At 41.2% G+C, this 15,421-nt stretch overlaps 1 protein-coding gene across 1 annotated transcript in view; it reads left to right on the top strand.

Moving 5' to 3' along the window:
* Positions 1 to 15,421, top strand: part of BMS1 (BMS1 ribosome biogenesis factor) — a gene marked incomplete at both ends in the record, with an annotated part of 61,436 nt that overhangs the window by 33,597 nt on the left and 12,418 nt on the right. The window contains 8 exons of the mRNA XM_080699381.1: positions 3,291 to 3,364; positions 4,962 to 5,138; positions 8,767 to 8,955; positions 9,043 to 9,223; positions 9,588 to 9,646; positions 12,361 to 12,483; positions 13,795 to 13,942; positions 14,326 to 14,501. Coding sequence (XP_080555507.1) covers positions 3,291 to 3,364; positions 4,962 to 5,138; positions 8,767 to 8,955; positions 9,043 to 9,223; positions 9,588 to 9,646; positions 12,361 to 12,483; positions 13,795 to 13,942; positions 14,326 to 14,501 — 1,127 coding nt within the window. The remainder of the gene's footprint in view (positions 1 to 3,290; positions 3,365 to 4,961; positions 5,139 to 8,766; positions 8,956 to 9,042; positions 9,224 to 9,587; positions 9,647 to 12,360; positions 12,484 to 13,794; positions 13,943 to 14,325; positions 14,502 to 15,421) is intronic.

Here is a 15,421-nt window from a genome sequence, read left to right as displayed (position 1 = left end):
ACTGCTTTCCATAGTTCCCCTACAGTATAAGAGTTTCCTTTCCTCCACATCCTCACCAGCATTTGTTATTTTGGGTTTTTAAAAAACTAATAACCATGCCAGGCGTTATGGCACATGCTTATAATCCCAGCGCTTGGGAGGCTGAGATAGGAGGATCACACAGGTCCAAAGTCAGCCTCAGCTACTTAGTGAGACACTCAGCAACTTAGTGAGACCCTGTTTCCAAATAAAGTATAAAATAGGTCTGGGTGTATAGCCTGGAAGTAGAAAGCCCCTGGGTTCCACCCTCAGTACAACAACAACAACAACAAAACAACAAAAAACCCAATAATAATAATAATAATAATAATAATAATAATAATAAATAATAATAATAAATTGAGGTAGTTTTGATTTGCATTTACCTGAAGGCTAAAGATATTGAATATTTTTGAGCCAGGCGTGGTGGCGCACACTTGTAATCTCAGTATTAGGGAGGCTGAGACCAGAGGATTGCAGTTCGCGGACAGCCTCAGCTACTTAGTGAGGCCCTCTGCAACTTAGTGAGACCCAGTTTCAAATTAAAGAATAAAAAATAAGGCAGTGGGTGTAGCTCGGAGGTCAAATGCTTCTGGGTTCCATCCTCAGACCCGCCCCCAAAAAAAAAAACAAAAACCAAGAAAAACACGATACTGAGTATTTTTAAAAATATATTTCTTGGTCATTCATACTTCCTTATTTGTGAAGTGTCTGTTTGGGTCATTTGCCCCCCCCCCTTTTTTTTTTTGGTGGTACTGGGGGTGGAACCCAGAGGCTTTCTAAATCCGGGCTATACTCCCAGACCTTTTTTATATTTTATTTGGAAACAGGGTCTAAGTTGCTGAAAGCCTCACTAAGTAGCTGAGGTGGGCTTCGAACCCGTGCGATCCTCCTGTCTCAGCCTCCCAAGCGCAGGGATTACAAGCGTGCATCACCATGCCTGGCCATTTGCCCCTTTATTAGATTTTTTGTTGTTGTTGGTAGTGTTTTGAGTTTATTTCTCTCTCAAATGAATTAACTGGCAAAGATTTTCTCCCATTCTTTGTCACTTTACTCTGTTGATTATTTTCCTGCTGTGCTGAGTTTTTTTTTTCTTCTTTTTATTGATGGTACTGAGGAGTGAACTCAGGGATCTTTTACCTCCAAATTGCATCCCTAGCCCTTTTTATTTTATTTTGAAATAGTCTCCCTAGGTTGCTGAGAGTCCTAAGTTTCTGAGGCTGGCCTCGAACCTGTTATCCTCCTGTCTCAGCCTTCCAAGTACTGGATTATAGATATGTGCCACCAAGCCTGACTAACTTATCTTTTTTTCTTTTTTTTTCTTTGGTATTACTGGGGATTGAACCCAAGGGCATTCTACCTCAGAACTACACCCTCAGTTTGTTTGTTTGTTTGTTTGTTTGTTTCTTTCTTTCTTTCTTTAATTTTTTTAGTTTTGCGGTACTGGGGATGGAAGCCAGGGGCATTCTACCTCTGAGCTACACCCCCAGCCCTAATTTTTTTTAATTTAATTTTTATTTTTTTATAAGTGGAATATAATGAGAGTGGTGTACATTTACATTGTGCTTCATGCCCTTCCCCCTCCCTTTCCCTCCTCCCCAATAGATAGTGTCCAGGTTAATCATGTTGTATTTATGCTATTACACATATTCATATGTAGCTCCTCCATTGAACAACCTCAGCTTTCTTCCTCTCCTATCCTTCCGTTAAAGCTTTGCTGAGATTTCCCCTCCATCATCTGGAATCCCGCTGGTATTACCACTACTCCCTAGCTTGAACATATTATAGAAAACATTTGTCCCTTCTCTTTCTGTGCTTGACTAATCTCACTTAACGTAATGTTCTCTAGTTCCTTCCATCTTCTTGCAAATGCTGTTATTTTATTTTTCTTTATAGCTGAATAGAATTCCATTGTATGTATTTCCCATAATTTTGCAATCCATTCATCTGTTGATGGATATCTGGGTTGGTTCCATATTTTGTCTATTACAAACTGTGCTGCTATGAACATGGGTATGCATATGTTAACATAGTTCTCTGATTTCAACCCCTTTGGAAAGATACCCAGGAGTAGTATAGCCGGATCAAATGGTGGATCTATTCCCAGTTTTCTAAGGAATCTCCATACTGATCTCCATAGTGGCTGAACTACTTTGCACTCCTACCAACAGTGTAAAAGAGTTCCTCCTTCCCCATATCCTCGCCAGCAATTGTTGTTGTTTGATTTCTTTATGTTTGCCACTCTGATTGGGGTTTGATGGAATCTCAGCATAGTTTTGATTTGCATCTCCCTGATGGCTAATGATGTTGAACATCTTTTCATATATCTATTGGCCATTTGTATCTCTTCTTTTGTGAAGTGTCTATTCATTTCAGTTGCCCATTTCTTGATTGGGTTGTTTGTTTTGCTAGTGTAGAGTATTTGAGCTCTTTGTATATTCTGGATATTAGCCCCCTATCAGAGTGGTGCCCAGCCCTAATTTTTTATTCTTTATTTTGAAGCAGGGTCTCACTGAGTTGCAAAGGGCTTCACTAGCTAGCTTCTTTATTTTTTATTTTAAAATGGAGCCTCACAAATTGTGGAGGGCCTCAGTAATTTGTTGAGTCTGGCCTAGAACCTGTTATCCTCCTGTCTTAGCCCCCGAAGTACTAGGATTACAGGTGTGTGCCACCATGCTTGGCTAACTTGTCTATTTTTAAGAGTAGAACCTGTAATTGAACCCAGAGCTCCAGAAATGAACAGTGGATGTATGAACTCTTACTATGGGCTCAGCACTGTTTTGAGCTCGCTCTATTTTTGCCCTAAATCTATTCTGTGGTTGGTCTCATTGAAGATTTCCCCTAGGTGTGTTAACACAGTTGTGTTGTATTGGTTCCTGTCCAGACTTTTTTTCACATGGGCTGTAGTGGAGCTATGAGCTGTGGCTTTCCTACTCAGTCTTTGGACTGTTGGTTTGGGGACCTCCCCAGTATTGCCATGCCTGCCATGTCTTTGTGTCTCTCATATGGAATGTCTACTACCTGTACTGGAAAAATAGCCTTGGCTAAGTGAGAGTTTTGAAGTAAGTTGGACGTGTGGATTTACTCTACCTAAACAAATGAAGAGGTACTGGTATTTTCTAAGAAGCATATGTAAGCACAGGTTTCTTGTGACATGCCCAGTGATGGATTCATTAGCAATGATGTGTGTGTGGAGTGCAGTGCCTGCCTGGAGCCGGGTGCCAGAGTCACAAAGGGCTGCTCACAGAGCCATTCGGATGTTCTCTTTTCAGAGGAGCTTTATGGAGACTTTGAAGACCTAGAAACGGGGGACGTGCACAAGGGAAAACCAAGCTCGGATACTCAGGTATGTCTGTGGATGCTCTCAGCTTAGTGTGTTTGGGAGAAACCAGTTTTGAGAAAGGCAGTCTTAACTCGTTATCTCTGAAGCTGTACAGAAGCATACACTCTTTCCTAAAAGTCTGGAGATGTGGGGCATATCAAAGGTGGTTTACTCTTAGCCTTTTGAATTATACCTACTACCACCCCTCTTTGCCATAGGTGCTTACTAGATTCCTTATGGTATTTTTATTGTAGAAGTTTTAGCCCAAGTATTCCTCTTCATTGTTCTTTTTTTTTTTTTTTTGGTGATACTGGGGGTGGAACCCAGAGGCTTTCTACCTCTGGGCTATACTCTCAGACCTTTTTTATATTTTATTTGGAAACAGGGTCTCACTAAGTTGCTGAAAGCCTCACTAAGTAGCTGAGGCTGGCTTTGAACCCATGCTATCCTCCTGTCTCAGCCTCCCAAGCACAGGGAGTACAAGTGTGCGCCACCATACCCGGCTTCATTGTTCTTTTTTTGCTATTATTATTTTCTTAAATTTAAGTGTCACGTTAAAAATTCTCATTTTTCCTGATACTTCTTTTGAACAGCATCTGAGATGGGGATACTTTCTGTTACTTTTACTTGTGTTTGGCATTCCCACATTGCAATTGAGAGTGTCAATGAATTGTAATGCAGACACACTGTCTCCTGAGCAATGCATGTTTAAATGTTTTGGTTGTAATAATCATATATAACATTATTTTATATATATAAACATATATATATATATATATATATATATATAATATATATAAAGATTTTTTTGTGTGTTGGGGGGGGTTCTGGGGATTGCACCCAGAGGCTTTCTATCTCTGAGCTTCACCCTCAGTCCTATTTTATTATTTTATTTTGAAACAGGATCTTTCTAAGTTGCTATGGCTGACCTTGAACCTGTGATCCTCCTTGGGATCAGCTTCCCAAGTATTAGGATTACAGGCATGTACCAACACACCTGACTCCGTAATTTAAGATTTTTTTTTTTTTTTCCTTTTGCGGTGCTGGGGATGGAACTCAGGGCATTCTACCTCCGAGTGACAAACACAGCCCTATTTTTTTATTTTTTATTTTGAAACAGGGTCTCACTGAGTTGCAAAGGGCCTCACTAAGTACCTGGGGCTGTCTGCAAACCCGTATCCTCCTGTCTCAGCCTCCCAAATGCTGGGATTACAAGTGTGCGCCCCCACGCCCAGCTAACTTAAGATTTTTGCTGCTGTAATAGAACTTCCCTTGGTTTGCTTTAATCTTTGTTTGTTTGTTTGTTTGTTTATTTTTAAGGACTGATCCGTTTCTTTATTTTTTATTTTTTATTTTTTGGTGGTACTAGGGATGGAACCCAGAGGCTTTCTACCTCTGGACTCTACGCCCAGACCTATTTTATTTTTTATTTGGAAACAGGGTCTCACTAAGTTGTTGAGAGCCTCACTAAGTAGCTGAGGCTGGCTTTGTACCTATGCGATCCTCCTGTCTCAGCCTCCAGAGCGTGGGAATTACAAGCGTGTGCCACCATGCCTAGCTGCTTTAATGTTTAAAAGTAAAGTCTCCATGAATTTGTACATTTCTCTTGTGGAAATTTAAGGTTGAAGGTATAGAAGAAGAAGTTAAAGAAGAAACTGACCCCAGCACAGATGAAAGCGCCAAGCAAAAGCATTTGGATAAGAAGAGGAAATTGAAGGAAATGTTTGATGCAGAGTATGATGAAGGAGAAAGTACATATTTTGATGATCTTAAAGGAGAAATGCAGAAACAAGCACAGGTAAGAAAACCCAGTTCTTGTCAGCCTCCTTCTGAGTCTGGAACAGGGTCGTGAATACCTGACTTTGGTCTCTGTTCCTGGCCTGCATCTGTGGCTTTCTCTCGAATTCTTGGACTGAGGTAACAGAGGAGTATAATGATTCACGCAGCCATCTAACTGCTTCTTCAGTGGGAAGTTCACCAGAATAATGTCAGTGCCTCTCCTTGTTGCCAGCTTGAGGTGCTTAGAAAGCAGAAATGGCCAGACAGTCTCCACTTAGAGTCTCATGGGCGTGACTTGAGACAGTGTGCTCGATTAAATCCAAGCCCAGGCTTCATGTTCTGATTACTGCTCTCTAGTTGAGTGGGTAGTGGCTTGTAGCCTGTGCAGCTTGTGCACACATTGGCGCTCTCCAGGGGAGATTTTCTGAAAACCCATCTCAATCAGAGTTCAGGGAATATTTTGAGTGAGGTCAGATGACAGAAACAAAGGGAGTAAATGGAACACAGGAAGGGTGACAGTGTGGCTTGCCTGAGTACCGAGCAGTCTGTTAGAGGTATGAGCTTAGTCCGATGGAGATACTGAGGTGTGTGCACAGTTGGTGGTGTTTGAGTTCTGCTTTGTTAGCAGGGGCACCAATAATCTATATAAGCAAGAAGATTCAGATTATATGATCTGTGAAAATATGATTAGCACGCTTTGTTCTATGTAGGCCTTCATCTAGGCAGATAAATCTCTCCTGATTAGTTACTAACTTAATGGTTTGTATGTCTTTGACTTTGTGTGTGTGGTACTGGGGGTGGAACCCAGGGACATTCTACCTCTGAGTGACGCCTCCAGCCCTATTTTTTATTCTTTATTTTGAAACAGTGTCTCACTGAGTTGCAAATGGCCTCACTAAGTAGCTGAGGCTGTCCGTGAACCGCAATCCACCTGTCTCAGCCTCTCAAATGCTGGGATTACAAGCGTGTGCCACCACGCCCGGCATGTCTTTAACTTTTGACAGAAAAGACTAAAAAAATATAAAGCTAGTCCTGAAGTATTTCTTTCAAGCCATTTATTATTTAAAATCATCTAGAATCTTACAGGCCATTGTAAAGGACTTTGAATTTTCTCCTTGGAGTGGAATGGGTGGTAGAGGGCTTTGAGCAGAGAAAGGGACATTTGTAATCTGCTTCCTTCTGAAAGAATTGCTCTGGCAAGAATTCAATTAGAGGTCAAGGTGATGACAGCAGGGAGGGTGGCAGTGGAGGTGAGAAAAAGCATCTGCATACCCTTTGGAGTGCGATTGTGCCCCTGCTAGCTTGCTCAGTACTCCCAGGCAGGAGCCCACACTGTCTCCCCATCTGACCTCACACAAAATACCTTCTGAACTCTATCAAGATGAGTTTTCAGAAAGAGTCTGAATGCTTTGAAAGATGGATCAGTAGGATTTCTGGGTGGACTGCTTATAGGGTATGAGAGAGGAAATGAGGTGACAACTGGGTTACTAGAAGGATGGATTGTCTTCAGTAGGGTAGACAAGGCCTTTAGTTGGCACAGTTTTGTCTGGGTCAGTTGGGTTTGAGATACTGTTCAGACAAGCGGATTGTCATATGTGGCCAGAGACTCAGGCACATGGATGTTCCTTAAAGGTAGGAGATGGGCTGGGAGGTGAGCACATCGGGCACTGAGTGGTGTAAAGAGCGAAGTCTTGAGGGGAGCATGCTGGAAGCCAGCTCTAGGGAAAGTGATGCCCTGTTTCAAATCTTGTAGTTCTGATGAAGACAGAATTGACCTCTGGATTAGGAGTGGGGAGGGCTTCCATGACTTGAGCACACATTTTCATGGAGTGGTGGGTAACAGTCTGATTTTAGTGATTTAAAGAAAGTGAGAGCAGAGAATCTAGAGATTGCAATCGTAGGAAACTTGTGGAATTTTGCTGCAGAGAGAAACAGAGAAATGGGGCAGTAATTGGAGGAATTGGAATGAAAAGATTTTGAGATGAGAGAAATGACAGGGAAGATGTATTGGAATAAAGCCCAGCGTGAGGGAGTGGTGTGGTGTGCAAGTGAAGGTGGGGTGAGCCACCCATGCCGGTCCTGCCCTGTAGAACCTGCTGTGGCAGAGAGGGATATTTTTGTTCTTGTCACTGCCACGTGTGGGGACATATGTGCTGATATGACTAAGGACCTGGATTTTAAGTGTTATTTAACTTTGTTACTTGATAGTATAGTGCAGAGCTGTAATAAAAGGCTGCATGCGAGTATAAAGCCTGGTATAGGGCTGACTGGAGATTCTTATGGATTGATAGGTTTGGAGTAAATTAGAAAACAGCCATCAACTGAAAGTGAGGATAAGGGAGGATGTGGTGGGTGTTTGAAGTGGGGGAAGAGTGTCAAATAATTGTTTGGAGAGTAAGAGAGAAAAGCTGTGCCTGAAGGAAGCTGTAAGCATGAGCGTTTGCTGACCAGCATTCTGAGCTCCTCCTCAAGCTGTTTGCTTTTGCTGGGCCTTGGAGCAACAGAAAACACAGTTGAACAAACTGTAGAAGTAAGGTGTACATCATTTTTAATTAGGAGGATAAGCTTAAATCATCCTGTTCTTGATCTTTTTTTTTTTTTTTTTTTTTTTTTGGCGGGTCTGGGGATGGAATCCAGGGGCATTTGACCTCCGAGCTACAGCCCCTGCCCTTTTTAAAATTTATTTAGAAACCAGGTCTCACTGAGTTGCAGAGGGCCTCACTAAGTAGCTGAGGCTGTCCGTGAACCGCGATCCTCCAGTCTCAGCCTCCTGAATGCTGGGATTACAAGCATGTGCTACCATGCCTGGCCTTGGTTTCTTTATTTAGAGAAATTGCTTAAACATGAGCTGGGTGTTGTGGTGCACACTTGTAGTCCCAGCATTTGGGAGGCTGAGATAGGAGGATGGATCGTGGTTTTCAGACAGCCTCAGCTATTTATTCTTTATTTTGAAACAGGGTCTCACTAAGTTGCGGAAGGCCTCACTAAGTAGCTGAGGCTATCTGCGAACTGTGATTCTCCGGTCTCAGCCTCCCAAATGCTGTGATTACAAGCGTGCATCACCACACCCAGCCTGTTTTATTTTTATTTTTATTTTTTTTTTGCGGGTCTGGGGATGGAACCCAGGGGAATTTGACCTCTGAGCTACACCCATTGCCCTATTTTTTATTCTTTACTTTGAGATAGGGTCTTAATAAGTTGCAGAGGGCCTCACTAAGTAGCTGAGGCTGTCTGTGAACCGCGATCCTCTGGTCTCAGCCTCCCAAATGCTGGGATTACAAGTGTGTACCACCACACCTGGCTCAGCCTCAGCTATTTAGTAAGGCCCTCTGCAACTCAGTGAGACTCTGTTTCAAAATAAAAAATAGGACTGGGGGTATAGCTCAGAGGTCTAATGGGTTCCATCCCCGTATCACAAAAGAAGAAAAAAAAGATAACATGAGCCAGGCTTGGTGGCACATGCTTGCAATCTTAGTACTTGGAAGGTTGAAACAGCAACTTAGTGAGACCCTGTTTCAAAATAAAAAATAAAAATAAAATAGGGCTTGGGTTGTAGCTCAGAGGTTCAATCCCCAGTACTGCCAAAGGAAAATAAGAATATAACAGCATGATGGCATATTAACAGTTTTTCCTCCTCTCATATACAGCTTAACCGGGCAGAATTTGAAGATCAAGATGATGAAGCCAAAGTTCAATATGAGGGTTTTCGACCTGGGATGTATGTGCGGATTGAGATCGAAAATGTCCCTTGTGAATTCGTGATGAACTTTGACCCCCACTACCCCATTATTCTGGGTGGTTTGGGCAATAGTGAGGGGAATGTGGGATATGTGCAGGTAGGTGTCCTGTGCAGCGTGCTCAGTACCTTAACTTCTTAGGATGTACTCTGCACTGGTCAATTTATTAAATTTTGCTCCCTGCAGCTGCGTCTGAAGAAACATCGCTGGTATAAGAAAATCCTCAAGTCCCGAGATCCAGTCATTTTTTCTGTAGGGTGGAGGAGGTTTCAGACCATCCCACTCTATTATATTGAAGACCACAACGGAAGACAAAGGCTTCTGAAATACACCCCACAGCACATGCATTGCGGAGCAACCTTTTGGGGTAAAATGCGATTAAAATAATTTGTTTGTAAGATTAATTTATACCTTAGCTCAGTGGCACACACCTGTAATTCCTCTACATGGGAGGCTGAGACAAGTTGAACTGCAAGTTAATGAGACTCTGCTTCAAAACAAAAAGAGATGGGTATACAGCTCAGAGATAGAATGCCCCTGGATTTAATTCCTACTTTCCCTTCCCCTCCAAAAAAGGTTAATTTAACTTTTAGGTTTTGTTCTTTTCCTTTAATGAAAAAGGAATTAAATCTTAAAAGGTATTGTGTCTTTTGGGGGGATGGGGTGGAGTATGTATATAGAATACAGAATGTGTGGCTCACTTTTTTTTCCCTTCCCCTGTTCTTTTTAAGGTCCAATCACTCCACAGGGAACTGGCTTCTTGGCAGTACAGTCTGTTAGTGGCACAATGGTAAATATCTTGGATGTTTTATGTTACAGATTATGTTTACATCCTGAAAGCCAGGCGTGGTGACACACACTTGTAATTCCAGCATTCAGGAGGCTGAAACCGGAGGATCGTGGTTCGCGGACAGCCTCAGCTACTTAGTGAGACCCTCCGCAACTTAGCGAGACCCTGTTTCAAAATACAGAATAACAAATAGGGCAGGGGGTGTAGCTCAGAAGTCAAATGTCCCTGGGTTCCATCCTCAGACCTGCAAAAAAAAAAAAAAAATCTTGAGTATAAATTATGTATATGAAACCTTAAGTTAAAAATTAGAACCACCGGGCATGGTGGCACATGCTTGTAATCCCCGTGCTTGGGAGGTGGAGACAGGAGGATCGCGCAGGTTCAAAGCCAGCCGCGCTGGCTTAAGAGACCCTGTTTCCAAATAAAAATATATATAAAAAATAGATCTGGGAGTGTAGCCTGGAGGTAGAAGGGTTTCCAGGAACCCCAGTACCACCAAAAAAAAAAAAGAGAGAGAGAGAGAGAGAGCCAGGTGTGGTGGCTCACGCTTGTAATCCCAGCATTTGGGAGGCAGAGACAGGAGGATCGTGGTTCGTGGACAGCCTCAGCTACTTAGTGAGGCTCTCCGCAATTTAATGAGACCCTGTTTCGGAGGTAGAATGCCTCTGGGTTCCATCCTCAGACCCACAAAAAAAAATTAGACATTTTTAGTTAGGCATGGTAGTGTCTTACTACCATGGTAGGAAACAGATAGGAGGACTGCAGGTTGAAGACCAGCCCTTAGCCAATTTAGTGAGACCCTGTTTCAAAATAAAAATAAAATGGGGCCAAGGATATAGCTCAAGGTAGAACATCCCTTGGTTCAATCCCTCTCCCAGTACCACCACCACTACCACTAAAAAAAAAAAAAAAAAAAATTACTTGGTTTTGATCTTCCTATTTACTTTTAGCTATGGTGCAGAAGTAGAGGAGAAGGAAATGGAAGAATTCTAATGGTATTTTTAATGGTACTTTATATGGTACTTTATATGGTGGCACATGCTTGTAATCCCAGCATTTGAGAGGCTAAGACAGGAGGATCGTGTTTGCAGACAGCCTGAGCTACTTAATGAGGCCCTTTACAACTCAGTGAGATCTGCTTTCAAAATATAAAATAAAAAATAGAGCTGAGGGTGTAGCTTGGAGGTAGAATGCTCCTGGGTTCAGTCCTTGGTACCAAAAAAAAAAAAAAAAAAAGTATTAAGCAGTGCTCTCCAAGCCTAAAACACAACCATAGCTTCTAGAGATACATTATAACCAGCTATACATAAGGACATCCCATTGTACTTGTTTAGCACAGTATGTTTACAGTCTACATTAATTCAGTAAGAATATGTTTTGTTTTGTGGTACTGATGATTGAACTCAGGGGCATTCTAACTCTGAGCTGTACCCCAATCCCTTATTTTAATCTTACTTTAATTTGGGGGGGTACTGAGGATTGAACCCAGAGTTTATGAGAGCTACCCCAACCCTATTTTTTATTTTGAAACAGTATCTCGCTATGTTGGTAGGGTAGGCTGGCTTCCAGTTAGAGCTCCTGCTGTCTCAACCTCTCAAATACTGTGATTACAAGTATGCACTACCATGCCCAGCTGCAAAACCCTATTTCTTTTCTTTTCTTTTCTTTTCTTTTCTTTTCTTTTCTTTTCTTTTCTTTTCTTTTCTTTTCTTTTCCCTCCCTCCCTCCCTCCCTCCCTCCCTCCCTCCCTCCCTCTTTCTTTCTTTCTTTCTTTCTTTCTTTCTTTCTTTCTTTCTTTCTTTCTTTCTTTCTTTCTTCTTTCTTTTGTGGTACTAGGGATAGAGCCCAGGGGCATTTTACCTCCACGCTACATCTCTAGCCATATTTTTTATTCTATATTTTGAAACATGGTCTCACTGAGTTGCAGAGGGCCTCACTAAGTAGTAGCTGAGGCTGGCTATGAACTGTGATCCTCTTGTCTCAGCTTCCCAAATGCTGGGATTACAAGCATGCGCCACCATGCCCGACTAAGGCCCTGTTTCAAAACAAAAAATAAACTGGGGTGGGATGGCTCATGTCTGTAATCCCAGTATTTGGGAAGCTGAGACAGGAGTATTGCAGGTTCACAGCCAGTCTCCACAATCTAGTGAGGCTCTCCGCAACTTAGACTCTGTTTCAAATTAAAAAGAATAAAATAGGGCTGGGGGTGTAGCTTGGAGGTAGAATGTCCCTGGGTTCTATTCCTAGCACCTAAAAAAAAAAAAAAAAGGAAGTCTTGCTGGAGTACTGAGAATCTAAGTTGCTAGGGCTGTCCTTGAACTTGATCCTCCTGTCTTAGCCTTCCAGTGTCTAGGATTACAAACATGTGCCACCACACCCTGTTCAGAACATGTTTTTTTGGCTCCATATAATTTACTCTGGAGGTCTAAAATTTAATTTCTTAATCATTGTTAATTTTCTTTGTCTTATTCCTCATCAATCATTGTAAAACTATGCTTTTGTGAAATCATTTTAAGGAAGGTATTGCAATCATTAGTTTTCTGTACTATTACAGTGTTAGCTTTTGTTAAAATTCTCTTTAGCATGTTCAGATGTTCACTGTTGTTGTTTCTAGTTGATTGTAAGTGAAATGGACTTACATAATTTATTACATGATAGAGGATTGTGGTTTTCCCTTGTTGATGAATTATTCCCAAATTCAATGTTCCTTTTAGCCTGATTTCCGGATAGCTGCCACAGGAGTTGTTCTTGATCTGGATAAATCCATAAAAATTGTGAAGAAATTAAAGCTAACTGGTTTTCCGTATAAAATTTTCAAGAACACTTCATTTATTAAGGTTTGTATATCTATATGTTCACATTCTTATAAGTGTATATATTGTTAAAGGAAGATCACACGGTATTTATGGTATGCCTGCAGTTTGACTGCCATTTGTCATTCAAAGATGTGTGTGAAATTTCCAGTTCTGGCATCATTTCGGTGCTCAAAAGCTTCAGATTTTGGAGCATTTTAGATTGAAAATTTCACTAATGAAGATGTTTTTGTTATAAACACAGAGCTGAGCCAGGCATGGTGGCACATGCCTGTAATCCCAGTACTTGGGAGGCTGAGACAGGAGGATTGTGGGTTCAAGGCCAGCCTCAGCCATGTTAGCAAGAGTGAGCAACCTAGCCAGACCTTGTTTTAAATGGAAAATTAAAAAAAAGAAAGGGCTAGGAGTGTAGTTTGGAGGTAGAATGCCAGTGGGTTCAATCCTCAGCAACCCCTCCCCCCCCAATACACACATGCAGTTAAGATCATAAAATGAAATGTTGGTAATGGTTATCACTGGCATTTGTTTAGCTCTTTAAGTCTATGCACCCAAGTGATAGGATAGCTGCAGTCCAGCCTGCAAGATGTCCACAAACCTATCTAGCCCAGTTGCCTCCAACAAATACCTTTTGGCTCTTGTATTCTGCAAAGATGCCAGCGGTGAGCATGCTGATGAGCCACAGTAGTGTGTTGATTCATGTTATTGTGGAGAAAATAAAATAGACTTATATCCTTTTTTTTTTCTTTGTGGTACTGGGGATGGAACCTACTACTTCCAAGCTATTCCCTCAGACCAATTTTTTTTCTTTATTTTGAAACAGTGTCTCACTAAGTTGCAGAGGGCCTCACAAATTGTTGAGGCTGGCTGAGAACTTGTGATCCTCCTGTCTCAGCCTCCTAAGTACTAGGATTACAAGCATGTGCCACCATGCCTGGCTCACTTGCATTCTTTTCAAACATAGTAATTCTAGTTTTAAGGGGGAAAATACATTTTGATTATTTTATTACTCTTCAGTGAGATTTATTTATTTATTTATTTATTTATTTATTTATTTATTTATTTATTTATTGGTACTGGGGTTCCAGGAAGCCCTTCTATCTCTGGGCTACACTCCCAGACCTATTTTATATTTTTTATTTGGAAACAGGGTCTCTTAAGCCAGCGAGGCTGGCTCCGAACCAGCGTGGTCCTCCTGTCTCCGCCTCCGAAGTGCGGGGATTACAAGAGTGTGCCACCACACCAGGCTTAGTGAGTTTTTATTTAAAATGCGTTTATAAACGAAGAAGTTATAAAGGATGTAGTTTTATGTCTATTTTTATTTTCATTTGCATTTAGGGAATGTTTAATTCTGCCTTGGAAGTGGCCAAATTTGAAGGTGCTATGATTCGAACTGTCAGTGGAATAAGAGGACAAATCAAGAAAGCCCTCCGGGCTCCAGAAGGAGCTTTCCGGGCCAGCTTTGAGGACAAGTTGTTGATGAGTGGTACATATCCTTCATGATGTACTCACAACTGTCTGTTACCATTCAGTCTTTATTTCTAGCCAGTTGATTAGACATTGGAGTTTGGGTCTGTAGAAAGTTGACGTTAGTCCCAGCTCTGCCCCACTGGAGCATCTTATGCAGTGCCTGATTCATACAGCTTCTTGGGTTACACCCAGTGTTTTGTGATGTACATGAGTAGTTCACTTGGTGCAGTTTCTCTTTAAATATTGTGCAGTCAACCAGATAGAGGAGTTTGGGGTGAATGTTTAGGGACTGTATATATATATATATGTATATGTATGTATGTATGTGTGTGTGTGTGTTTTATAAGATGGATATGAATGAATCTTCTTTAGAAAACAAAGTAAATTTCCTCTTTCCAGATATCGTCTTCATGCGAACTTGGTATCCTGTCTCCATCCCAGCCTTCTATAACCCAGTAACATCTTTGTTGAAACCAGTGGGGGAGAAAGACACCTGGTCAGGAATGCGGACAACAGGTCAACTCAGGCTCGCCCATGGCATCAAACTAAAGCAAAGCAAGGATTCTCTGTACAAGGTACAGGTCATGTGAGGCTCTGTGGGTCACACAGAGGCTTTCCTATGCATTATTTCACATTCTTTAAATTTCCAGGTATACAATCTAATGTTAAATGTGACCAAACAATTGTGTGTTCAGAAAATATTTTGGAAAGGAACACAGGAAAATGATACTAGTGGTTTTCTTTGGATGAGAAAGGAAATTTAAACTTTTCTATCTTAAAAATAAGTTTAATTATGTATATTTGATATTTATAACATGTTAATGAGATATATAGATAGTAAAGTACTATACTGAAGTAAATTGGCTACATATCATCTCATATAGCTATTTTTCTGTGAGACAAGAACACAAATCTATGTAAAAGTTTGTTAAGTCTGTTTAACAAAAATCCCATATATGTTATATTCTTCTTAGCTATAATTTTCATGTCTTTAGATCTGTAGACCTACTCATCATACATAACTTCCATTTTATATCCTTTCATCTACCCTCTTTTTTTGTGTGTATGGTTCTAGGGATTGAACCCAGGGGCATTCTACCTCTGAGCTATACCTCCAGCCCCCCCCTTTTTTTTTTCCTTTTTAAAAGATTTTTTGTTTTGAAACAAGGTCTTACTAGGTTGCTGAGAGTCACTGTGCTGCTATGGCTCTCCTCATACCTGTGATCTCTTGTCTCATTCTCCCAAGTACAGAGATTACAGGCATCCATCACTACACCGATCTTACATCTCCCATTTTCTATTAGCCATTTTTATGTCACCTTTAGAGAAATGTTCAGGCTAGGCATGGTAGTGCATGCTTGTAATCCCAGCATTTGGGAGGTTGAGACAGGAGGATTGCGGTTTGTGGACAGGCTCAGCTACTTAGGCCCTTTGCAACTTTATGAGGCCCTGTTTAAAATAAATAAATAAACAAACAAATAGATAGATAAATAAA

The sequence above is a fragment of the Muscardinus avellanarius genome (genome assembly GCF_963383645.1).
Source record: "Muscardinus avellanarius genome assembly, chromosome: 7".
NCBI lineage: Eukaryota > Metazoa > Chordata > Mammalia > Rodentia > Gliridae > Muscardinus > Muscardinus avellanarius.
This window is presented reverse-complemented; position numbering and strand designations above follow the sequence as displayed.